The sequence below is a fragment of the Leucopleurus acutus genome, assembly GCF_964270905.1.
Source record: "Leucopleurus acutus genome assembly, chromosome: 18".
Taxonomy (NCBI): Eukaryota; Metazoa; Chordata; class Mammalia; order Artiodactyla; family Delphinidae; genus Leucopleurus; species Leucopleurus acutus.
This window is the reverse complement of record NC_139160.1, coordinates 18042060-18066815: the sequence shown is the minus strand read 5'-3', so window position 1 is coordinate 18066815 and position 24756 is coordinate 18042060. Positions and strand designations below refer to the sequence as shown.

At 39.3% G+C, this 24756-nt stretch overlaps 1 protein-coding gene across 3 annotated transcripts in view; it reads left to right on the top strand.

Annotated features, from left to right (window-relative positions):
• Window positions 1-24756, top strand: part of SETDB2 (SET domain bifurcated histone lysine methyltransferase 2) — a 74103-nt gene that overhangs the window by 28030 nt on the left and 21317 nt on the right. For 2 of the 3 annotated variants that reach the window (XM_082859589.1, XM_082859588.1), the window contains 6 exons: window positions 455-674; window positions 1218-1317; window positions 2680-2773; window positions 5266-5588; window positions 9296-9384; window positions 9973-10355. In XM_082859589.1, the coding sequence (XP_082715715.1) occupies window positions 455-674; window positions 1218-1317; window positions 2680-2773; window positions 5266-5588; window positions 9296-9384; window positions 9973-10090 (944 nt within the window). In that variant the 3' untranslated portion in view covers window positions 10091-10355. Of the gene's footprint in view, window positions 1-454; window positions 675-1217; window positions 1318-2679; window positions 2774-5265; window positions 5589-9295; window positions 9385-9972; window positions 10356-21740; window positions 21863-24756 lie in introns of those variants that run through there. The other variant, XM_082859590.1, reaches the window with a different exon arrangement.

Genomic DNA, 24756 nt, shown 5'->3' with positions numbered 1-24756 from the left:
TGAGAATAGGCACATATCACCACAGATTTAAATAGGTCACTTTATAAAAAGAGTAAAGGTTTTAAGTGATAAAGCATTTATAACTAGACACAAAAGCTGAAATTTTAAGACTAGAGTTCACCTCTCTAATTTTCTAGAATGCTTTCTGATCTGTATTTTTGTTTTATATTATTGTAGCTAAATCTCTTCTCTTTCATGTTATACCACAACAGACAAATACTTCTTTTAGATGCCCTATATTTTTTCATGTACTGGGAGATACGAAATCTCTTCTTGGTCTTTTATATATTATTTCTTACAATAGCTTTCTAGGATGAGTTAGTGTTTATCTTCATTCTAGAAATAAGGTATACCCTATAGGGTTCTTTAGTAACAGAGCAGAAGAGATGCCCTTTTGTTGCTAGTAATTGTGTTATTTTTTGTTGTGTTAAGCTCTTTTACTTTTTTCTTTTAGGAAGATTACTAAGCAGATCTAACACTGAGAATTCTGATGCTATTGATGAAAATGGAAAAGAAGAGAATATTATGAAAAATATGTTTTCAAAAAAGAGGAAAATAGAAGTTGCAGATTGTGAGGTTGAAGTTATCCCATTAGAATTGGAGACATATCCTAGAAGTGCTGTGACTGAGGAGTGTCCACCTAAGCTCCATAATAATCCCAAAGAGCCCATTATGTGAGTGAGATCTTATGAACCCAATCAAGATTGATCTATGCTGTATACTATTGATCAAGAGTAGTTCTTTCTCTTTCATCTTTCTTTCTTACTTTCCACTTCCACTCCTATATATCTCCTATATGTCAACTTGCTTCACAGTTGTAAGTTTAACACTGTGAGAAATCTAGGGCACTTAGATTTAAAAATCTAGCCAACATACTTTACTTCCTCAGTTTCCATTTGTGGAGTTTTACCTTTAAAAACTTTGACTTTAATCAGGTTCTTTATGGATGTCGTAACTTTTGCAGTTCTTTTTATTTTCTATTACTGTTTTATTTGCAAAGCTTTTCTTAGGTTTTCTTCAGTTTTTTAATATACTTCAAAAATGATTGACTTTAAAATATGATTATACTTTTTTCTTCTAGTGAGGGGTAGGCATAGATGTTATAACTTAGATTAATTTCTAATGGATATTTATGTAACAGTGAAGCTATCTATATTTCAGGGCACAATAAAGAGCATTTTTAGTGATATACAGAATAACTTTTTTTTCCTTTTCAGAGAAATGAAATGTAACAATATTTCAAGAATTCAGTATCATTCAGTCATTAGAAGTCCTAAAACCAAGACGGCCAGTATTCAACACAATGGGGAAAAGATGGTAAAAACTGCAAAATGTAGATGGTGCCCTTCTGAGAACATTAACTATTACTTAGTTCAAATTGTGTTACTTAATAATGTGTAGGATTTCTTTTATTATTTTGTAATGTGGTGCTGTTAAAGTGTTAGGACTATGTTTTATTTACTTAGTATCTTCCATGGTGGTTGGCATGTTCCCAACTTAGATATATAAGGAGAATGTTGGTCATGATCTGACAGTGTATTCTACTGAGACCTATCCAGTCTAAGAATTTGTAGAAGAAGCTAAAGTGTTCAAGAGTTGATAGTATTACATAATAAGAAAAGAAGGATAGAGTAATTTAAGTTAAGGAGAGATGGTGTGAGATGTAGGAGAAAGAAGAGAAGCAGCCTAATGAAAGAATCATCAAGAAAGCAACATTTTACATGATAGCCTCTGAAGGTACACTTTTCAGTCTGTACTGAGAAGAATAGTCAGAGACTGTAACTTCGAAACAGAATGATACAGGAAGAAAAGAACAGGCAGACATAATGGTATTTCACGGTAAGGCTTGTTGATGAAAAATAAAAACTCTGCCCTAGGTGGTGTGCAAATATTTGCCCTCTGCCTAGTAACATTCAGTAGGTACCTCCTCAGTACCACATGATTATGAAAAGATTGGGCCGGGGGATCACATAGGCTTGGGTTTGCCCTCCAGCACTGCAGCTTACTAGCTGCTTGACATCTCTCTGTCTACATTTCTTTATCTGTAGAATGAGAATAATAGTATCTGTCTCAGAGTTAAGAGGATTAAATGAGATAAACATCAGAAACTTTGTGTAGCACAATGCTTGACACCCAACTAAGTGCTCCACACATGTTGACCATTGAAGTACATAAATAATAATAATGGTCAACATGTATGGAGCACTTAGTTGAGTACCAAGCATTGTGCTCAGCATATACCCCTTTTTGAAAGTTATCATTACCATTTAAAGTGACTGCAGTGTCTGCAACTCATGGAGACAGGCAATTCCTTTAACCTTTTCTTTGAAGTAACTAGCCAAAGAGTGTTTTTAATCTTTGCACATCTTATAGTTGAAGCCAAATTTATAATCTGGCATCAGAATTGAGGGATACAGACAGGTGTATTTGAATTTTATTTTGAATTTATAATGCCTAAAGAGTGTCTTGACAGTCCTTATAATTTTCATAGCTGTTGCTCACTAAAGTGCCTAGGAGTAAAATACAGCCATAAGGGCCATCACTTCAGAGAGGCTTTCAAAACTAATCTAGTAGCTATAGCCTGTGAAGATTGACACTTGATGAAAGAGGCCTTACTGCTAAATTAAATTTTTTTTCCTGACCTAGGAAGTAAAGACATCTTCCTTGTTTTCTTTTAAGGGATTTACTTCCTCAGAGTCTGTCACCTCAGAAGATAATGGTGGATTTAAACCAACTCAAGTACATCTGAACTCTAAAGCCAAGGAAATGAGAGGTAGGCTTTGTTTCAGTCTGATTGCCTGCCTCTTCTGCCTTTTTGTCTCTCTTGCTCAGTACTTGTGGCTCATTTTCTCAGACTCCATAACAAAAATGTGGCATTCATCACAAGAGTTTCTACTTGTTTAGATCAGAGGTTGGCAAACTATAATTGGTGGGCCAAATCCAGCCCACTACCTGTTTATGTATAGCCTATGAGCTAAGATAATTTTTACCTTTTAAATAATAACTGAGAAAAAATGGGAAGATAAGTAATACTTTGTGACACTTGAAAATTATAGGAAATTATAATTTCAGTGTTCCTAAATAAAGTTGTATTGGAACAGAGCCACACTCTTTCGTTTACATGTTGTCTCTGTCTACTTTCACACTATAGCAGCAGACTGAATAGTCACAACAGAGACCATGTGGCCCACAAAGCTTACAGTATTTACCGTTTGGCCCCTTACAGAAGAAGTTTGCTGACCCCTGGTCTAGATGCCAACCATGACTTGATGCGTGGCAGGAGAATGGGGTGGTCAGCTCCAAGTCTGCATAGTCCATCTATGGCTTTGGAAGCATTGTCCAATGCAGCTATTTCCTAACCCTTCGTTTAGCCTCCTTAAAAATAAAGACACATCATTCTCCTGCAGTATTCCAGCCAGTGCTGCTGCAGGGGATGCTTAGCAAAAAGTGTAAATATTGCTACCCTGAGTGCTTATCTTTCAGTTTTACCGGACCTGCCATGGTTAATATTACAACCTGACAAACTTGGATTTTGTTCATTTGCATTTCAATATATCCCTCAGTGGAGAGGCATTGCTGAGACATGACCCTTTGTGAGGAACTGACCAACCATTGCCTCTTCTGCCTTTGGGCTTCCTTGCATCTGCACCCCCAACTCCCCCCCACCTGGTCTTAAAGGATGGAGACTGGGGGAGGCAAGGCAGCTCCTTGACAGAAAAGGTCTATCAAGAAAGGGCACTTATAATAATTTCACCTGTAGAGGAGGAAAATCTCTTTCTACCCATCTTAAGCTGTCTAGCCAGAGCCCTGTAAATTAGACTGACAAAAGACAGATTGACAAGAGAAAAACAAAAGTTTATTAGTATGCATATTATACACATAACACATGAGTACTCAGAGATGAGTAACTCAGAGAGGTGGCTTAGAACTCTGGCTTATCTAGTATCTTAGTCAAAGAACAATAAATTTTTAGAGGAATAACAAGACAAAGGAAAAGGGCCTTGAATATCTCGTGGTGGAAATTGTGGGAACCCAGATATATGTGAAACCAATGGTAGATAAAGGCTAGTTAGTCAAGTATGCTATGTAGATTGCTTTGGTTCAGTCTCCAAGCTGACAAAGGTCTATAGTTATCTCTGGTAATTAACTTTTGTCCTTCCTAGTATTATAGATGGAGGGACACCTTTGTAAATTTATATCCTGCTTTTAGACACATGGGGGGAGGGCTGAGCTTTTCCTGTATTGCTACTTAATTGCCCTTAGCTCAAAATAGTCCTTATGTCAGAGATGCATATTTTGGGATGACATTCTGATATATCACCATTTAATGCATGTGAGCCATACGACTACTGTTACTTTTGGTTCTTTTGTCATTTCCATTGACTACTACAATGTATATAGCAGGCACCACAAAAATTAGTTATGTACTATTATGGCTCACAAGTAACCCATGATTAAAATATGAGTACATGTAGGAGTAGCAGCCAGCAACAGTGATGATTACATCGAAAACATTAATTTTAGAGAAGTATAATTTCTTTGTGCCACTGAATTAGGTGACACAAATGACTTTTTAAAAATAAATCATTTTATTCCATTTGACATGCATTCATACTTTTGAATATTTTCAAAAAATTATTTCCATTATTCGATAAGAAAAATAAGTAGTTCATCTTCTTCTAAAGTACTGTTGTTTGTAAAAGTGTAATTACTGAATGATCATCTAGTAAAAACTCCAAACACTAATGTATACAAAACCCATAGCAATAGTTATTACTATTGGGACTTATAGAGGGTGACTCCATCAGGGTCTCCTCAGGCCTTTCATTGGTATATTAAAGGCCTAAAGTGCTCCCTAAATACCCTCTCTGTTACAGCTGTTTAGAATACACTTAAATGCAGATTCCAAAGTTGAAGAGAGGTAAGTCAGTTTCTAAGGAGTAGAGATTAAATATAGTAACAGGAAGCAACATGTACACAGATTCATAAAAAGGCATTGTTATGTAGTAGAAAGAAGGCAGGCTTTGGGGTCAGATATTTCTGGGTTTCTTACCCCACTTCTCATTACTATTGCTAGTTAGGTGAATCCCTTAAGCCTTCAGAGGCTTGAAGTTTTCATTTGTAAAATTGGAGTACTGTCTACCTTAATACATTGTAAGGATTAGCAATAATTAGCACAGCTTGCATTTAATTAGAATTGTTACTCTCACCACTGTTGCTCAGCCAATTATATTTCCTGACAATTCCTTCCACAACGTTTATTAGAGGACTCAAGCTCAAACCAAGCTGAAGATTCTGAAGACAACCCTGTGATTGAATCAGATGTGATAGATATAACTAAATGTAGAGAAGAAACTCCACCAGGAGGCAGATGTCACCAAACAGTCACACTGGATGATCAGAATGGGATTCAAATACAAAAGCCCCAAGAGGAAAAATCTCCAGCATGTCAAAACCAGCAGGTCTTTTGTGATAAAGAGTTACCAAGTGAAACCAAGAATGCTTCATCTGATTCTCTAAAGTTCAATAAAGGGAGTGTGTTTTTATTGGATGCCACAAAAGAAGGAAATGTGGGCCGCTTCCTTAATGTGAGTATATGGGCTGAGGTTCCTATGTCTAAACACATTTTTTTTTTCCTAGGCTTCTTAACAAAATCATGAGGAAAATATGATTAAAAGACTCCAAAGCCAGACTACCTAGATTAGAATGCCAGTCCTAACCAAATATACTTCAATTAAAAAATTTTTAAAAAATGCCAGTCCTCCACACATGACCTGGGGCATGTTACTTGACCTCTCTATGCTGTATTTCCCACCCGTATAATATGGAGATAATAATAACTGTCTAGGACGTTATGAAGATTAAATGTATTATATATAAAGTGCTTAAAAGGTACCTGGCACACAGTAAACATTTGCTTGAGAAAGCTATAAGAAATAGTAAGAAAATCATATATGTTTATTGAAAGGTTTTCAAGATTCATTACTTCAAAAAAATATCACAATGGGACTCATAGAATAAGCTTCTCTTTTGTGTCTTATATAATACAGTATGTTTTATTCAGAAATGCCTCTATTCAAAAAAATCAGTTGGGAGTACTTATGTTTTGCTTACTCTCACTAAGTTTTGAGTGGTTTAGTGGCTTAGTACAGAAAACCAGTACATTTATCAGAATATTGCATTTTACTATCTTACTCCTTTTTTATTCCTAAACCATAGTCGTTTTCTGTTTCTGTGTATGTTTGGGATATATGTAATGAGATTTATTTTTGTTTATACAGAGAAATATTTATGATTTCTCTGATTTTAAGGTTCAAGACTTAAGACTCCTGGCATCTTCATGATAAGAGGGATAACTTGTATTATTGGCCATAACTACTGAGTAGTGTGGAGTTACCTTGTAGCTTTCCCATCATACTGCTATTCTATCCTGCCTCCTACCGTCATACATGTTTATCAAAGAATGTATGGTCCCAGGAATCCTACAGGAAAAAAAATCCGCTTCAACCTCTAGTCCCAGTGTGTATATAGACTCTCTTTGGCCAACTGGACCATGTGGAAGCCACCTGTATGCCCCGTACTCTCTGGGCTCCACTTTGTCCTTGCTTATCCTATCCAGGAGAGTGAAGAGGAGTCGTGGAAGGAGGATGGGAACTTTGATACCCTCCACACATCTTTGGAAAGGTCCACTCTAGTACTCTGATCCCTGGATATGGCCTTAATTTTTCTCTTTGATCTGTATCAGAGCTCTTCTTCCTCTCTGGGGTTGAATTAGTGGGATGGGCAGCTTTGCTTTTTCCCTTAAAGTAATGGGAAGCATGCATGGCCCATGATTCTTTTATGCATTCCCTTTGCGAAGCTCAACACTCCCTTTTTCTTCCCCCCCCCCCCCCCCCCGGCCACGCCGCACAGCTGGCGGGATCTTAGCTCCCTGACCAGGGATCGAACCTGTGTTCTCAGCAGTGAAAGTGGAGTCCTAATCACCGGACCACCAGGGAATTTCCTCAACACCTCTTTAAAATGACTTTTGAGTAGTTTGAAGTTGACGTTCAGTGATTATTTTTATTTTATTTTAATTAATTTATTTTTGGCTACGTTGGGTCTTCATTGCTGCGCGCGGGCTTTCTTTAGTTGGGGCAAGCAGGGGCTACTTTTTGTTGTGGTGAGCGGGCTTTCTCATTGCGGTGGCTTCTCTTGTTGCGGAGCATGGGCTCTAGGCATGCGGGCTTCAGGAGTTGTGGCTCGTGGGCTATAGAGCACAGGCTCAGTAGTTGTGGCGCACGGGCTTAGTTGCTCCGTGGCACGTGGGATCTTCCCGGACCAGGGCTCGAACCCGTGTCCTCTGCATTGGAAGGTGGGTTCTTAAGCACTATGCCACCAGGGAAGCCCTCAGTGATAATTTTACATGTAATTCAGGTGCCATCAGAAGAGAAAATACTCTTAAGTCGGAAAATCTTTAAAACCAAAGAGCTTTTCTCCTTGCTAGATAAATCTTTATTTGGCTTTTTTCTTTTTCTCTGTCCTAGTTAGGAGGATACTTGGTTAACAGGAAACAGAATCCTCTCCTCCCTTCCTCTTTCCTACAACTGCTTTTCTCTATTCCACTTTCACTACTTCTACACTATTGCCAAACATGCTAGGAGCTATTAAACATGCCAGGAGAGCCAGAAGATCATTAAAGAATGATCTCTAGGGCTTCCCTGGTGGCGCAGTGGTTGAGAGTCTGCCTGCCGATGCAGGGGACGCGGGTTCATGCCCCAGTCCGGGAAGATCCCACATGCCGCAGAGCGGCTGGGTCCGTGAGCCACGGCCGCTGAGCCTGCGCGTCCGGAGCCTGTGCTCCGCGACAGGAGAGGCCACAACAGTGAGAGGCCCACGTACCAAAAAAAAAAAAAAAAAAAAAAAGAATGATCTCTAGCAAAGGACTGTTGTGGCTTCCTTTCTGGTAGGTTATGTTGAATGGTGGCTGCACTAGAACTATATGGTTGGTTTCACCAGCTGGGTCCATCCCTTCTTTATAGGAGGAAAAAAACGGGCTTTTCTTTCTTTTTAAATTTAATTTTCTACTTAGATAACACATTCACAAGATTTCGAAGTTTAAATAAAATAAAAAGCCTTAGAGAATACCTACATACATACATACAGCCAAACAGAATTCTGTATCAAGGTAGCTCTGACCCTGCCAAGTAGGCACCATGAGTAAAGCTTACCAGGCCCAAATTGAAAAAACTGTGTGGACAGGAAGTTATCATTGAAATTTAATGGTGGCAAATATGTCTGAGGAAAATTGCTGGGATTTGATCCCTTTATGAATCTGGTGATAGATGAATGTGTAGAGGTGGCAGCTAGTGGGCAACAGAACAATATTGGAATGGTGGTAATAGGAGGAAATAGTATCATCATGTTAGAAGCCTTGGAGAAAGGAGAAGGTCATGTTCAGCAGAGAAATCAGTTACGTATACAGGTACCCTTTCCAACGGGTCTGTTTGACTGTGTTGTAAAACTCAGGTCATATACATTCTTCATATTAAACTTTTTGTTTTGTTTAAAAAAAATGTACTGTGCCCACATTCACCCGGCCCCCAATCCACCCTCTATAGTTAAATCATTTTTACTACTTTTTTGTGTATTCTTATAGTTTCTTTATGCAAATACAAGTAAATATAAATATATGTTCTTATTCCTACCCATTACATAAAAGATAGCATATTATATTTACTATCCTATACCTTGTTTTTTTTTTAATTAGCAACGTGCCCTGGAGATCTTTCTAATCAGTACACAGAGCTCCTTGTTCTTTTTGTTTATATTAATAGCTGCATAGAATTCCAATGTGTGGATATCCTAAAGTTCAAGTAACCAATCCTCTTTAGATAGATATTTGGATTGTTTCCAAACTTCTACTGTTAAAAACAATGTTCAGTGAATAATCTTACACATGGATACATGTGCAGATATATCTGTCGGATACATTTCCAGATACTGGATTGCTGAATCAAAAGATATGCATCTATAATAACGATAAATACTGACAGATTATCTTCTATAGGGGTTTGCACCATTTTGCCTTTCTACTGGAAAGATGTAAGAGTGTCAAAACAGGGCTTTTCTGAATGGATTCCTACCGTCAACAAAATTGTAATGAGCTATGATATTCTATATACTAGTCAGGAAAAAAAAGATATAAACAAAAATAAGTTAGATGTGTTGGAAACAGAATGGTATTCTAATGCTGCAAAGAACAAGGTATCAAACTTGATGCTATGTCTAACCTCTGTGTTTATTTTTTTAACAGCATAGTTGTTGCCCAAATCTTTTGGTACAGAATGTTTTTGTAGAAACACATGACAGAAATTTTCCATTGGTGGCGTTCTTCACCAACAGGTTTGAAAATTTTTTTTATATGATTTCATTTTGAAATTGTGACTTTAAAAATAACAATAGAAAAATATTAAGAGAAGATATATGCTATAGCCCCACATATCTGGCACCCTAGAATATTCAGTTATCCCAAACTGTTGTGGTCAGTAAAATTTTAAATAGCTGAAATTTTCATTCTTATTTCCTCTTAGAGTTAATGCCTGGAAAGGCTAAGGATGGCAGGCCTCAGCCAGTTCAGTTCAGAGGATAAATGATGCAGAATGCTACATCTTTGAGTCCAAACTGCCCCCAACTACCACACCACATGCCTCATCACATTACTGAGTTCCACTGTTTGCAAAACACACTTCCTTCCTTGTGGATATTGACAAGTTTCTTCTTACTTATGATTTTAGTAGATTTGAAATAAAACTTAAATGATTATTCTTAATAAAAGAGCATTCCTAATTGGTTGTTGTTGGAGAGAGAGAGAAAACCATATTTTTGAGGATGGTTAATGATGTTAATATGAAAATTGATATAATCAAACTTGGTTCATTTGGTAGTTATTCAGGGTAATTTATGATTATTTTTAAAATTTCTACTTTCTAGGTATGTGAAAGCAAGAACAGAACTAACGTGGGATTATGGTTATGAAGCTGGGACTATGCCTGAAAAAGAAATATTCTGCCAATGTGGATTTAATAAGTGTAGGAAAAAAATATTATAAATCTGTAGCTAGTGCCTGTTCATGAAATTAGCTTATCAAGCTGAAATTAGAGTCATGCAAAAGAAACCCCAGTGGTCAGTGGCATTAATTTAGGTTATGATCCATCAAGAGAATTCCTCTCAGTTTACCCTTGTTGGGGGGTCCATTTGCATTACTTAGAAACGCTAGGAACAAAATAAGGACATTTTCATATGCATAGGGTATCTCTTTATTCTTACTGCTGTTCAACTGTACATGAGTAGGATGGAAGTGTATATTTTATATGAAATACTGCTATATAATTTGTAACTTATTTGTAAATTATATATTAAGAAAGACAAATGTCACAATTGATTTCAGCACTTCTTATTGCTTTTGGAATTATCTTTGACTTTCATGGCCCCAAAGGGCCAAAGCTCACATCTTTACCTACAAAATTTATTTATGTTTAATTCCTGGCAAATAATTTACCATTGTGAACCATAAGGTGGGCAACAGAGCCTGAAGCATCTGTCGAAATTCACTTCATGCATATTACTTCCAAGTATTTTAGTGCTAGTTGGAGAAGCTGTATCTGGCTCCGTGAAAGTGTCCCATCAGTCCGTTTGAATGAGAAGGGGTAGAAGCTCTCCTGTGGGGAAGGTTTTGGCACACTCTTTGCGATTCAATTTCTTTTCCACAGATTCTCTTCACTCCTTCCACATAAACACGGACAGGAAAGGAGGGAGTAGAAACTTGGAGGAATTAGAATATTTTTGTTCTAGATAGAGCCTTATGAAAAGGAAATTTAGAAAATAGTCAGACATGGCTTATTTAAGCCAGAAGAGATTGTGCTGGGCAAGAATTTCACTTAACAAAACAATTCTACTGAACTGCAAAGTCTGAAACAGACCCTTGGACTCTCCTAGGCATGATGTGCAAATTATTTTCCTAGAGAAAGTTACTTTGCTCTAGGTTACCTGACCATGATTGTCTAGTGGAAAGAGGATGAGAATCTCCAAGAGTTAAAACTAATTTTATCTATAACAAAGATATACATTTGGCTGCCAGGAACTTCCCACTAGGAACCAGGATGGGAATACTAGCTCAAAAAGGAGTAATTAAAAGTAGTTCTGGTTTTTGAGAGGTTTTTTTTCTTTTTTTTTTTTTGATCTTGATTCTGGGTTTAGTTTGGTTACCTTTCAAACAAAAATCTCTTCTAAGTTTGGACCCGATTAATTTCTTTAAAATATTGAACTAAATAAAAATTTAACTTGAAATTGGTTTAGAGAGTGGGAAACCAAAGAGCTAGGAAAGGGAGCAAAAAATTATAACCCAAACAGCCTGTAGACAGATGAGGAAAGTTGAGAAGTCCATTTATTCACAGTAAAGATGCAGGAATTTTAGGCAATGCACTAAAATAAAGTGAAGACACTTGATAAGTATGGAAAATGTTTTTGTGCAGAAATCAACATCTTGATCTGCTTCATTCTGTACTGGTTCACAGCTGTCATCTTTCGTCAGCATCCAAGAGATTCCCTTTGTCTTCCCTATGTCAGGTCTGTTTCCAGTTAAATCCCGTTATTTCCCCTTTCCTGGATTTACTCCCACATATTGGTGAAGCACATCCTCCAGTAGCTTTTGAAAGGGAAAAATGAGAGGTGAATATTTTGAGCCCTTGTATGTTTGAACATGTTATTTTACCCTTACATTTGATTGCTATTTTGGCAGGGTATGGGTACTCAGTTCGTGAGTAGCTTCCATACCCAATTTTGAACACATCTGCTACATTCCAGTGTTGCTGCTTTGAAGTCTGAAAATGTTCTCACCTCTGGCCTTCAGGGTGACTGTTGGAAGTCAGATAAAGCCGCTCTTTATCTTTTGTATACGTGGCCAGTTTTTTTCAAGCTTATAGCATTCTCTTTGTCCCAATGTTCTGTTCCCAGTAAGAGTTAGTTTTCATACCTCATACCAGGTGCTTGGTGGGAGGGATCTTTCAATCTGAAAACTTTGTTCTTCAGAGAAATTTTCTTGAACTATATTTCTTTAATGAAATAGTTCTGTTGTCTGTTATCTGTTGTCTCTTCCTATTTATCTAGACATTAGACCTCCAGGATTGGTTCTCTCATTTTCTTATCTTTTCTCTTAATTTCCAGCTTTGTCTTCTTGCTCTACTTTCTGGGAGATTTCCTCAACTTAATCTTACAATTTGCCTACTGTGTTGGGTTTTTGTTTGGGGGGTTTTTGCGGAGTGGGGATTGGGTTTTGTTTTGTTCTGGTTAGGTTTTTTTTTTTGGTCTCATTTTAAATTTCTAGAGCTCTCTTCTCTGAATGTTTTTTTTTCTTCAATATCCTATTTTTGGTTCATGGTTGCAGTATCTTATCTCTTTGAAAATACTATTTATATAGTGTAACATACATACAGGCATTCATATCTATATTATCTTTTTCCTGAATATTCTGTGACCTGCAAGGTTTGTTTCTGTGTTTTCCCTGTATGTGTCCTTTGGTCTTTGTCTTTCATGTTTTAGGCTTTCCTCAGTTAGTTAGTTAGATCTTGGCAGTTTGCTCATTCTTTTTTTTTTTTTTAAATAAGGGATTTTTTTTTAACATCTTTATTGGAGTATAATTGCTTTACAATGGTGTGTTAATTTCTGCTGTATAACAAAGTGAATCAGCTATACATATACATACATCCCCATATCTCCTCCCTCTTGTGTCTCCCTCGTACCCTCCCTATCCCACCACTCTAGGTGGACGCAAAGCACCGAGCTGATCTCTCCCTGTGCTATGCGGCTGCTTCCCACTAGTTATCTGTTTTACATTTGGTAGTGTATGTATGTTCATGCTACTCTCACTTCGTCCCAGCTTACCCTTCCCCTCCCTGTGTCCTCAAGTCCATTCTCTATGTCTGCATAGAGGACAGCATCTTTATTCCTGTCCTGCCCCTAGGTTCTTCAGAATCATTTTTTTTTTTAGATTCCATATATGTGTGTTAAGTCTGCTCATTCTTAAGAGTGGAACACTGAAAAGCTGATATTATAAACTGAGAGCGGGGTAAGGGGCTCTTCAACTGCTTCACCTGACCTAGCTGAGCTCTTCAGTTTCTTATCCAGTCTCTTTAGGACTTTCTTTCTGGCCTGGCAAGGAGTACTCTTCCATCTTACTGCTTGAAAGAAAAAAAACTTTGCTGCCAGAGCGTGCTCTTTTCTCCCGTTTTGCATCTCCATACTCTTGCTTCTGTAATCCATTTGTGTTTGTCAAGACTATCCAAGTTATCCTTTTTAATAATGTTCTCTTTTCTGTCCCCAGTTTGCCTCCTTTCCTCTCTTTAAAATCTGCTCAAAAAGCAAGACCTCCAGGAGTTTTCCTTTGATTAGTTCCTCAGCAAACCACCAGCTATTACATGCTTCTTTTACAGAGCAACTTATTTTTTAACTGTAATTTAATTATATGCGTTTGTGTTCTCTACATGTGTATTCCATGCACCAAAAACCTTGTCTTGATGGTGCTGTGTACCCAATGGGTGCTAAATAAAGGCTTGCGACTGCAACTGGAATTACTGTCAGTTAATTCTGCGTCCGTTTATGATAGACCTGTTTAGGCCAGACTTGGTGTGATACAGTTTTTAGAAAATAATGGATAAACCCTCAGAAGAACAATCATTTCTCCAGCTGAGTCCAGGGGCTTCGGCCACCTTTACTCCGACTATCGCTTAAGTGGGCGCAGGGTGGGGAGCTCCTGGCATGATTTTTTTTTAAAAAAAGCAATTCAAATTCAGACTCAGATCTGGAGAAGTTGCGAGTTTCTGTTTGAGAACTGCATCTACAAAGCCGACGGGTCTCTTCCTGCTCGGGACTTTCCCCGCGGGTAGGGGAGATCAATCATCATGATTTCGCCAAAACGGACTTCCGGCTGCGCGGGCGCAGTGCGCAGATATGGAGCCGGCGGGACCTCCCGAGCCCGAGTCGAGCTGCGGCGCCAGCTGGTCCGAGGCCCGGGCTGGGCGGGACGGGGTCCCCCACCCAACCGGTGAGTACTGCTCGGGGGGCGGGGGGCGGCAGGGGCAGTCGGGGCCCAGGGCAGCTCCCTGGTCGCCGCCGCCTGGGGGCCCGCGAACCCGCTTCCCGAGACAGCGCTGAGGTCTTGGCTCAGCAGCCCCTCGGCCGCCGCCGCTTGGGGGCCCGCGAACCCGCCTCCCGAGACAGCGCTGAGGTCTTGGCTCAGCAGCCCCTCGGCCTCTGGGCGTCCACCGCCGGCGGCCCTGCTCCCAGACCGCTGCCCAGGGCCTCTCGTAAGGAGAGGGTTTGCCTTCCGTTTACCGTTTATTTACCGTTTAACCTCACCCACTGCTAATGGAACAGCCCGTTGCTACGGTCCTACAACGCTAGGAATACAGCCAGCAAGGAAAACCGAAGGAAATGCCTGGGAGTTTACTCTCCCAGCGCGGTTTCACCCACCCCTAAAACAATGCAGTCGGAGAAGTGCTCTGGGGAGGAAGGCTGGAGGGGTACCCCTCTTGAAGAGAAGTGGTCAGCTAGGTCTCGGGAAGCAGTTTGAGAAGTTTCCACAGAGAATGTAACGTTTTGGAACCATCCCCTCCTTTCCATGAGTAGTTCAAGTCTGTGGCCCTCCCCTTTAAGTGAGGCAACAGCCTTCTGGCTGGGCTCCTTCCCTGCGTTTCAGCAGATGTAGAGCGCTTACCCTGTGCAGGCTCAGCACCAGGTGCCGGGGATGCAGAGACGAGTTAGGCAGACCCTGCCTTAGAGAGTCTAATAGGCAACTCCTGTGTGACCTGCTAAGAACCACAGAATCACAAATGAGGGGCTCCTCCAACTCAGCCTGGTGTTCAAGGAACATCCTTAGTTTTAAAGAGAAAGAGTCACCCAGAGATACAAAGCTTGAAAAGGTGGTCCAGAAAGAGGTGAAGACTCGAAAAAAGGCACCAGCCATAAAACATCAGATGTGGCAACCACAAGCCAAGCAGTTGACTATTTCATTTAGCTAGTGTGTATACAGAATGCAAGATGAGGAGTTACCGGAGGTGAGGTTACATCCTGACCTTTTCCCCAAACTCCAGACTTGTATAACCAACTTCATTAATGCCAGGATCGATCTCAAACTGAATGTGTCCCAAAGAAGACTCCTGTTTGCCTGCGCACACCCACACACTCCAAACCTGCTCAGCCACTACCAGCCTTCCCCATTCCATTCACCTGGTTGCTCAGACCAAAACCCCAGTGCCACTCTTGGTGCCTCTCTTTCCTCCTTACCTCCCAACTAATGCGTTAGTCAGACCAGTCAGTTCTTTCTTCAGAATATATCTCAAGCCTGGCCTCTTCTCACCGCTTCCATCACTGCCATCCAAGCCACCATCATCTCAGGCCTGGACTATTGGTCCCCTGGCTTCCACTCTAGCCTCTCATACAGACAAGCCTGCACAGTAGCCAAAATGATCTTTAAAAAACAAAAAGTAAGTGTGATTCTCCTACTCAAAGCCCTCCAATAGTCTCTCATTACTTTCAGAATAATCTTACTGTGGCTACAGTGTACCCCATGTCCTGATCTGATCCAGCCCCTACCCATCTTGATGACTCTGCTACCCCTCACTGCACTGTGAGTCCTCTAAGCCCCCCCACCATATTCAAATATCTGCTCAAATGTACCCTCCACAGCCTTGCCTGCCCATCCTGTTTAGAAGAGCCCTCCCCCACCCTCATTAATCTCTACCTCCTTCCCCTGCTCTTTCTTCATAGCACTTAACCACATCCTGAAATGATACTTGTTTGATGTCTCTGTACTACTAAAATGTAAGTTCCATGAGAGTTGAAATTCACATCTTATTCCCCGCTTTATTTCTAGTGCCTAAAACTCTACATTAAGTATATGTTGAAGGAATGAACGGGGTTGTATGTAGCACTAAAGAGCTTGGCTTCTGATCTTTAGGTGATAGAGAAGGGTTTTTAGCAGGAGAGAAACATGGGCAAATGTACATTTTAGATAGATCACTCTGGCAGCAACGTGAAGAATGAAGTGGTGTCATGACAGGGAAAGCAGAGGAGGGAAATGAGATTATCAGAATGAACCAGGTAGAAAACAGTGAAGTCAGGGCAGTCCACTGTCCACGCTGCTGCCGAAACTCACTCTCAAGTGCACATGTGCGCACGCACATACGTTCACACGTTCCTACACACAGATCAGGTCATGGTACTTCCTGTGTTAATTAGGACTTGTTGGCTACAAATAGTACAAAATCAACTTGATGTCATTTAAGCAAAAGGGATGTTTGTTACTGGAAAGCAGGGAGACCACACTCACAGACCCCAGGAACATGGATGCTATAGCATTTATCAGAAAGAGCCAGGAAATAGGGCCTGAGAAGCCGTCATAAACTTTGACAGCACTCAGAATATCTGCTTTGTTCTCTTTCTTTGGTCCAGTTTTCCTGATAATGGGATAGAAGATGGCTACCCTCACAGCTTCTCAGTTTTTACATCTTCAAGAAACCAGCCCAATCTGAACTAAAATCTTCTATTCTGAATTCTGTATATGTGGGAGATGGGCAGGTTGGTCCTCTGGGACTGTCAGCTGTGCCCAGGGAAAGAGAGTCACGTAGTATAAACATACCTGCTGGGGCTTATCCCTGTGTATGATTGTGAGTCAAATGGATACCCTAAGGAAGTCCACTGAACATCCTATTCCCTGGCTGCCTGCCACCCCTCCCTTACAACACAGACATCCTTATTCCTCTTTTCACATTCTGAAGCTGTCCCCAGTAATGCCTTCTGGCTATCCCAAATATACATCCTGCCAAACTTCTCCGAAAGTTATGTCCAGTCACACCATCCAGAGACAATGTGATAAAGCCATTCATTTTCCAAGTCCATTACCAAGCCTCTAGGTAATATCTACTCCCCTTCTGTTTTGGTCAGTTCAGGTATGCAGTCACTGGACTCAGTAATAACGTCTACACATCTGATATACAGTGGCAGAACTAAAATAGTAAACTGCAATGAAAACTATTGATCAAAGGAGAAAAGAGGAAGGAATTTCCAAGCCAGCACCATAAATTGGTTGCCAGTCCAGAACATAGGCCATACCCTATTGGAAGGGGATTGTAAATGGAAGTATAGGGTTAGTGAATCTCATTCTATCAGTTTCACTCATTTCTTTAGTGGTGGAACATGTTCCTTGGCCATCCTATCCGACTACCCCAGATTCAATCCTCTGGGTGGATTGCCCTTGTCTGGTGAGCTTTAAGACCGTCTCTTGGAAGAGAAGCATTGGGAAGACACCCCTGCAGAGGCTGTGGCCTTAACAATCCCTTCCCAGGTGGAGCTGAGCCTGGAGATTGCTGGCAAGACTGCCACTGCTGGTTTGAGTTAGTTGTAGTTCACGTATTCTTGGCTTATAATTTTTCTTCGGCTTCATTCTATAGAACCTTTCCTGGTTACCAGTTTCATTTTTGAGAATTCTCGTTGAGTCAGTCTCTGTGAGTCCTTAGGCCTGCTAGACCCAGTAGAAAGACCTTGGGGAGACCTACATATCTTCATTGTTCTTGGTCTCAACTACTGATGGAGACCAATGGACTCTTCCCAGCCCCCATGATACACCTGTCCCTCACTGTCTGAATCTATACAGTTCCTGAGTTCAGATAGTGAGGAATATCAAGTTATCCAAATGTATTTGGTCCATGAGTTTCAGATAATGTGTAGCAAACGATCAGATGTGAGGGATGCCTGTCTGTGTAAAAGCCTATAATGTTACTCTCCCAACTACAGAGAGTTCTGTGATCCCCCAGTCTAGAAGAATAAACAAATTAAAATAGCCAAGCTCTTTTAGGAAATTGTGATGAGGGGGTGTTTTAGCAGGAAAAAACTCTTAGGTGGAGCCTGTGTGTCCACCTTGCGTTTCTGTCCATCAGCACTGGAAACTCCAGATCAGAGGACAGCAATGTTGCCACCACCTCTGTGTTCCCAAGTGCCAAGACCCTGCAGACTTGGGAGTGTAGCTCAGACAGGCAGAGTCCCCAGAGCAAGCACAGGGGACCACACTCAGGTATCAGCGGCCTGATAGCTCAGCCCAATGCAGTTCACCGGTCTGCAGGTGCAGCTCTGCACAGGAAAGGGTGACAAGGCAAAAATACCTAGCTCTTACACAAGGAGTGCTGCATAGCCTATCAAACATTATCATATTTTTTTATTAGGGAATTTTAGCACTAGTAATTTAACTGCCTGAAACTTTTTTTAGCCTATGCTTTACAAATTTTAATGTCCAGTTTGAGTGTTCTTTTAAATAAGAACACGGTATTTAATCGAAGTAGATTTTGGGTCCAAGGTGAATAAAATTTGGGGATTTCTTTTCCCATTTTCATCCTAGGATGGAGGCTTTGTGTGGTCAAATATTAAAATATATTCTAAAACACTGAAAATTGTAAAGTGTTGTATTGGTGGGGGAAGTGACAGATCAGTGGAACAAATAGAAGTATGTAGAACAAATCTAAATATATGTAATAATTAAATATATGTGAAAAATGATTTTAAATCAGTGGCTAGCCATTATGAAAATAAGTTAGATCTCCATCTCATACTTTACAATAAAATAAATTCCACGTTAAAATTATAATGTAAGAAATAAAATTCTAGAGGAAAAGAAGAGGTGTCTTCTAAGTTATGTTCCCCCTACCCAAGAGTGAGAAATGATAAAGGATTGATATAATTTCATCAAACAAAACCTTTAAACATTCTGTATATCAGAGAACATTATAAACAAAGTTAAAAGGCCACATATTTGACTAACAAAGAGTTAGTATCCTGGATACACTACAAGCTCTTATAAATCAGTAAGGAAGTAGTGAATAAACCAATAGAAAAATGGGCTAAGGACATCAGTGCCAGAGAAGAAATGCAAATGCCACCTTATGGTAACTTAAATTCATAATTAGAGATTATGATCCACTTCTCTCTGCACTTTGTGTTCTTTCTTTTGACATGGTCATCTAACCTTCTGTCCCAGCTGTACCTTTATAGTATGTTTTTAAATCAGGTAGACACCCTTTCATTTTTTTTTTTGAAAGTGTTCTTTACTGCCCTTGCTCATTTGTTCTTCCAAATAATATTTTTTTTCAAGTTCTTTAAAATAACCTTCTTGGGATTTAAGTTGAAATGGCATTAAATCTAAAACTTACGTTGACTGAAGAAAAACACAACCTAAAAATTGCGAGATGTTTTATTTGGGGAGCTTACTGAAGACTGTGGCCTGGGAGACAGCCTCTCAGCTCTGAGGAACTGATCGGAAGAGGTAAGGAATGAGCCAGGATATATAGGAGTTTTTGCTGAAAACAAACATGTAGTCAGACATCAAACAATTACTGCTAATAACAAAAAACAGACCTCTTAAGTTAATGATTTTAGTGCTTTTCTAAGTATGGGAAGATGCAAGAGTCTGGGCTGGTTGAAATTATTCCTTAGAAATGTGTGGTAACTGTCTAGGGCCAGTATCCTGTTTTTTCTGGATCCTGAATTCCCCTCAGGAGATTCCCCTCAGGGACCATTGTTGGGGGGGGGCGGGGTTTGCTGCAGTGGCTGATGGCTTGTTGTCGAGCAACATTTTTTTGTCCGCACTTATCTGAGATAGAGTTGACAGCATGATAATGTCCAGCCTTCCTATCCAGGTGCACCGTATTTCTCTCCATGTTGAAATGGAGCTTAAAACAACTCTTTCATCATGTTATCCCCCTGCTCAAAAAATCCTTCCTGGCAGCCTTTCACCATCTGTTTCTCAAATTCTTTTCCAGCTTCCTTTGCATGAACTCTCCTCTTCAGCCTGGCTGGTTTTCTGTCTCCCAGTCAGACCTCTTGGTCTCTTATATATCTCTGCTTCTGTCTGCAACGTCCCTCCCACCCCGACCCCGCTTCCTCTCCATCTCAAGGTTGTACCAGCTCAAAGAAGTGTCCTTGACAGAACTCCGTCCCACAAGGAGCACTTCCTCCTCTGTCCATAGCGTATATTGTATTTCCTACTCAGCAGTTACTTGTGCCACGTATTATGTTATTTTCCAGAATACTATTTGGTCTCCTTGTTTATTTTGTAAGCTTCTTGCAGGCAACAGTTCTGTCTCATGTTTTTTTTATATGCTCTGCTGTGCCCTTCCGTACAGTAGCCACTCTCCACATATGGCTCTTGAGCATTGAAAATGTGGCTCGTCCAGTCGAGAGGTGCTGTAAGCACAAAATACACTGGGCTTCAAAGACTCAGTACAAAAGAATGAATTAATTGTTTCCTTAATTAAATGTTGAGAGGGTAGTATTTTGGATATGTTTAGTTGAATAAAGCATATTAAAATTAACTTCACCCATTTCCTTTGACTGTTTTAAATGAGGCTCCTAGAAATTCTTCATCTGCACCTGTGGCTCACATTATGTTTCTGCGGACAGCTCTGGTCTAGAGCTCTCAGCGCGGTGACTCTCGTACAAGAGGAGCTCCCAACTCGGTGGTGGTTTGAGATGAATGAAAAGCAGCAGTTCGCCCATTTCATTTCATCTGAGGAGTTTTGTCTCAGTCTCCCCCCTTTTTCTTGGTTGATGTGGAGCAGGAGGACTACTAATTTGTAGCCCTACTAATAAGCAGGACCCAAATCCAGGAGACAGACGTTAATTAAGGAAGAAACTCATCTGAATGTGAAAGAAATGCTAGCTCCAAAGTGAGGTCTTCTGACATTGTGAGATGCAAGATGTAGTTTAAGAGAGACATCAAGAGACCTTACACTTTTAAGTAACAAAAAGGACTTTTAGGAAGCGCTTAAGCGGTTAACCTCATTTAAATTTAAACCTTTCGCCATTAAATGGTTAAATGAATTTTTGTTTCAAAACTAAAATTTGAAGGTAAAATTGGAAGTGCTTTCTGCCACGGAAAACTAAATGAATAACAGGATGAGCATTGGAAAAGGCAAAGAAATGTTAAATGGATGCTTGTGGCCAAATTAATAGCAAACTAATAGGTTAGAGAAGATTGCCTCTCACCCATGCACCCAGTGGATATTGGGAACAGCTGGCTTTTTTCCCCCTGTCTCTTCCCTGTTCTTCCTAGCTCTCCTTCTCTTAAACTTCTTTCCTTTCTTTATTCCGCTCTTAAAAAAAAAAACTCCTGCCTTCGTGTATCTTTCTCTCCTAATTTATTATAATGCTAGATTACAGCACATTTAAAGTATATTGCTCATTTACTTCTTTAATTCACCCCAAATTTATTTATTTATTTTCCCAAATTTATTTTTGAATATAGTATGATATAGGGATCTAAATTATTTTTTACAGGTAGTTAATCAGAGCATTATTTCTTGAATACACCATTGTTTTCTTGTTGATTTATAATGTCAGTAATCATTATTGAGAGCTTACTATGGGCAAGGCAATGCTTGGAGAGCTTTGTATTTAAATTCCTGCTTATGTTTCTTAAGTAAAGGTTTTCCTCATGTTTAGACATTTTAAATGAAACATTTTTTTCTTTTCTTTCATTGAGCCATTAAGAAAATACAAAGTTGCTTTTCTGCTTGGGTCCCAATTTTTTTTCTCCCTGGGAGTTGAGACTCTCTCATAAAACAAGTTCCCTGCCCTCTACTTTAAGATGGGTGGAGGAGTTGCAGACACCAAGAAATTCCACTTTTCCATTTCTCATCAGGGATGTTACTTTATAGGTGTCTTTCAGGTTGCAGAAAGGTTGCAAAAAAGGATATGCGCACTTTGCCCCAAAGACCTCGAGTGTAGTGTCCTGTACTTTGCACAGTCAGAGAATATAGCTGCTCATGAAAACTGTTTGGTAAGTTACTTGAAAACACATGAGTCCTTTTAGGGAAGGACATACCAAAATAGATAAATGTACTCTGGATACAACAAAGAGTAACACGTTGGCTGCCCATGGCTTGGGCTTTTTTTTTAATGAAAGCTTCTTTATTTCTTTATTTATTTTTTGGCTGTGTTGGGTCTTCGTTTCTGTGTGAGGGTTTTCTCTAGTTGCGGCGAGCGGGGGCCACTCTTCATCGCGGTGCGTGGGCTCCTCACTATTGCAGCCTCTCTTGTTGTGGAGCACAGGCTCCAGATGCGCAGGCTCAGTAGTTGTGGCTCACGGGCCCAGTTGCTCTGCAGCATGTGGGATCCTCCCAGACCAGGGCTCGAACCCGTGTCCCCTGCATCGGCAGGCAGACTCAACCACTGCGCCACCAGGGCGTTTAAGTGGGGATTTGGGGAGCATATTTTTCCCTTTTTAAAGTTTCAGATCTTAACACCTTATGATTACTTTCAGTTTTATTTATAACTGATCAAACACACAAAGAATTATGATGAAGTTCCTTTAAAGATACTTTAATTATTTCAAATATAACAGATACCCATAGACACTTCACCCAGATTTATAAAATCATGATAGTATATGATATTTGCCTCAGCTTGATTTTTTTTTTTAAGAAAAAAAAAAACATAGATAGTTAAGGACTCTCTCTTCTCTCTGTTCCCTTCTCTCCACCCCTCCCCAGAGGTAATTGCCATCACAAATTCGGTGTTTCTTATTATCTTGTGTTTTTAATTTTATGCTCCCACCACGTTTAAGTATTTATAAACAAATATATTGTTTTACATGTTCTTGGACTTTATAGAATTTCTATCAGATTCTGTAGATTATTGATATATATCCATGTTGATAAATGTAGTTCTAATCTTTCATTTTAAATGTTATATTATTCCATTTTATGACTATAATCACCATTAAAGTATTCTGTGAATGACCATTTATGGTTTTCCAGTTTTTTATGTTACTGACCAGCTGTCATAAATATCCTTGTATAGGTCTCCTAATTCACGGGAGAATTTCTCTGGTCTAGGGCACTTAGAACTGCTGGACACAGGAAGGGAACATTTTGCACCTCACTAAATGTGCCAGATTGCTCTCCAAAGGGATCGTACCAAGTTTGACTTCCACTATTTTGGAGTTTGCTTCTCTTCTTCCTTGTCAACACTTGATTCTATGAGATTTATTTTATTTTTTGGTATGGTAAAAGTATGTTTAATTTTGAAAGAAATTGCTGAACTGTCCTCCACTGTGGCTGTACCATTTTATATTCCCACCTGCAATGAATGAGAGTTCATGTTGTTCGTATTTTTTTTAATTTTATTTTATTTATTTATTTTTATACAGCATGTTCTTATTAGTTATCTATTTTATACATGTTAGTGTATATATGATGTTCATATTTTAATTTGTAATTCCCTGATGACATATGACATGTGGTGTTGAGCATCTTTTCATATACTTATTTGCCATTTGTATATCTTCTTTGGTGTTGTCTGTCCAGATCGTTTGTCCAATTTTTAATTGGGTTGTTATTGTTTAATTGGGTTTATTGGGTTGTCTTATAATTAACTTTTAGGAGCTCTCTATATCTTGGATACAAGTCCTTTATCAGATATATTTTACCAATATTTTCTCCTAATCTGTGGCTTTTCGTTTCATTCTCTTTACAGTGCCTCCCTGGATCTGTGGTTTGGTGTCTGTCATGATACTATGAGATTTTCATGTTTTCCTCTCTGATGGGTGTGAGATGGTCTCTCGTTGTTATTTGCATTTGCAGTTCCTAGATTACTTAGTGAGCTTGCACCTCGTTTGCTGTGCTCCTGTGTGGTTCTTTTTTCGATTCTGTGACTTGTGTTCATAGACTACACTTTATCTTTGAGATCTTAGTTTTGCTTATATGTATTTATTCACATATAAATAAATTCTAATGCTTTATTATATATGTTTGCTTTTAATTTTATTTATGGTGCTTTCTGTCATACAGAAGCTTGTGATGTAATTAACATTCATCATTATTTTCCTTTATAATTTGTAGGATTTTTCCCCTAAGAAATTCTTTTCTGAACTAAGGTTCTGTCTTTATTCCAAAACGTTTAAAAATTTTGCTTTTCTCATTTAGCTTCTTGATCCAACTGGGATTTATCTGGATTATAGTGTAAAGTACAGACCTACTTTTAGTTTTTTTTTTATGCGATTAACCACCTTCCCCAGCACTATGATTGAAAAATCTATCCTTTCCTCACTGATTTGTAGTGATAATAATGATAACTGTTGTTATTATTTGGTGTTCACTGTGTAAGGTAATGTTCTGGGAGCTTAACCTAGGAGCTCTGGGAGATTAACAGGATTAACTGTTAATCCTCACAACTACCCTAAGAGGTAGGTATTATAATTATGCCCAAACTAAAGGTGGAACAACTGAGGCACAGAGAAATTAAATCACTTGCCCAAGGTCACAGGGCTGTAAGTGACTGAGCCGGGACTCTCACCCAGCTATCTAGTTTCAAACCCTCATGCTAATCCGTTGCTCTAACAGTATTGTCATATGTGCACAGATCTCTTTCTGGCTCTCCATTCTCTTCCATTGGTCACTTGTGTATTCCTGAGCTGGTACAATACTCTTTTTTTTTTCTTTTAAACAAAACTCGCATTTTATTTAGGTTGAAATAAACTATACGAAATTGATTTTCTTCACCAAAAATAACAAGGAATATTTTCTGTATTATTCCTAGATAAACCACAAAACACTTATTTTTGTAGGTTTTCTAGGTTTTGCTTGTAAATCAAGATGAGGCAGTAGATACAGTCATGGAAAAAGAAGAAAACAGACAAATCAGTCGTCAGTATCCATGGCCTCTGATCCTGTC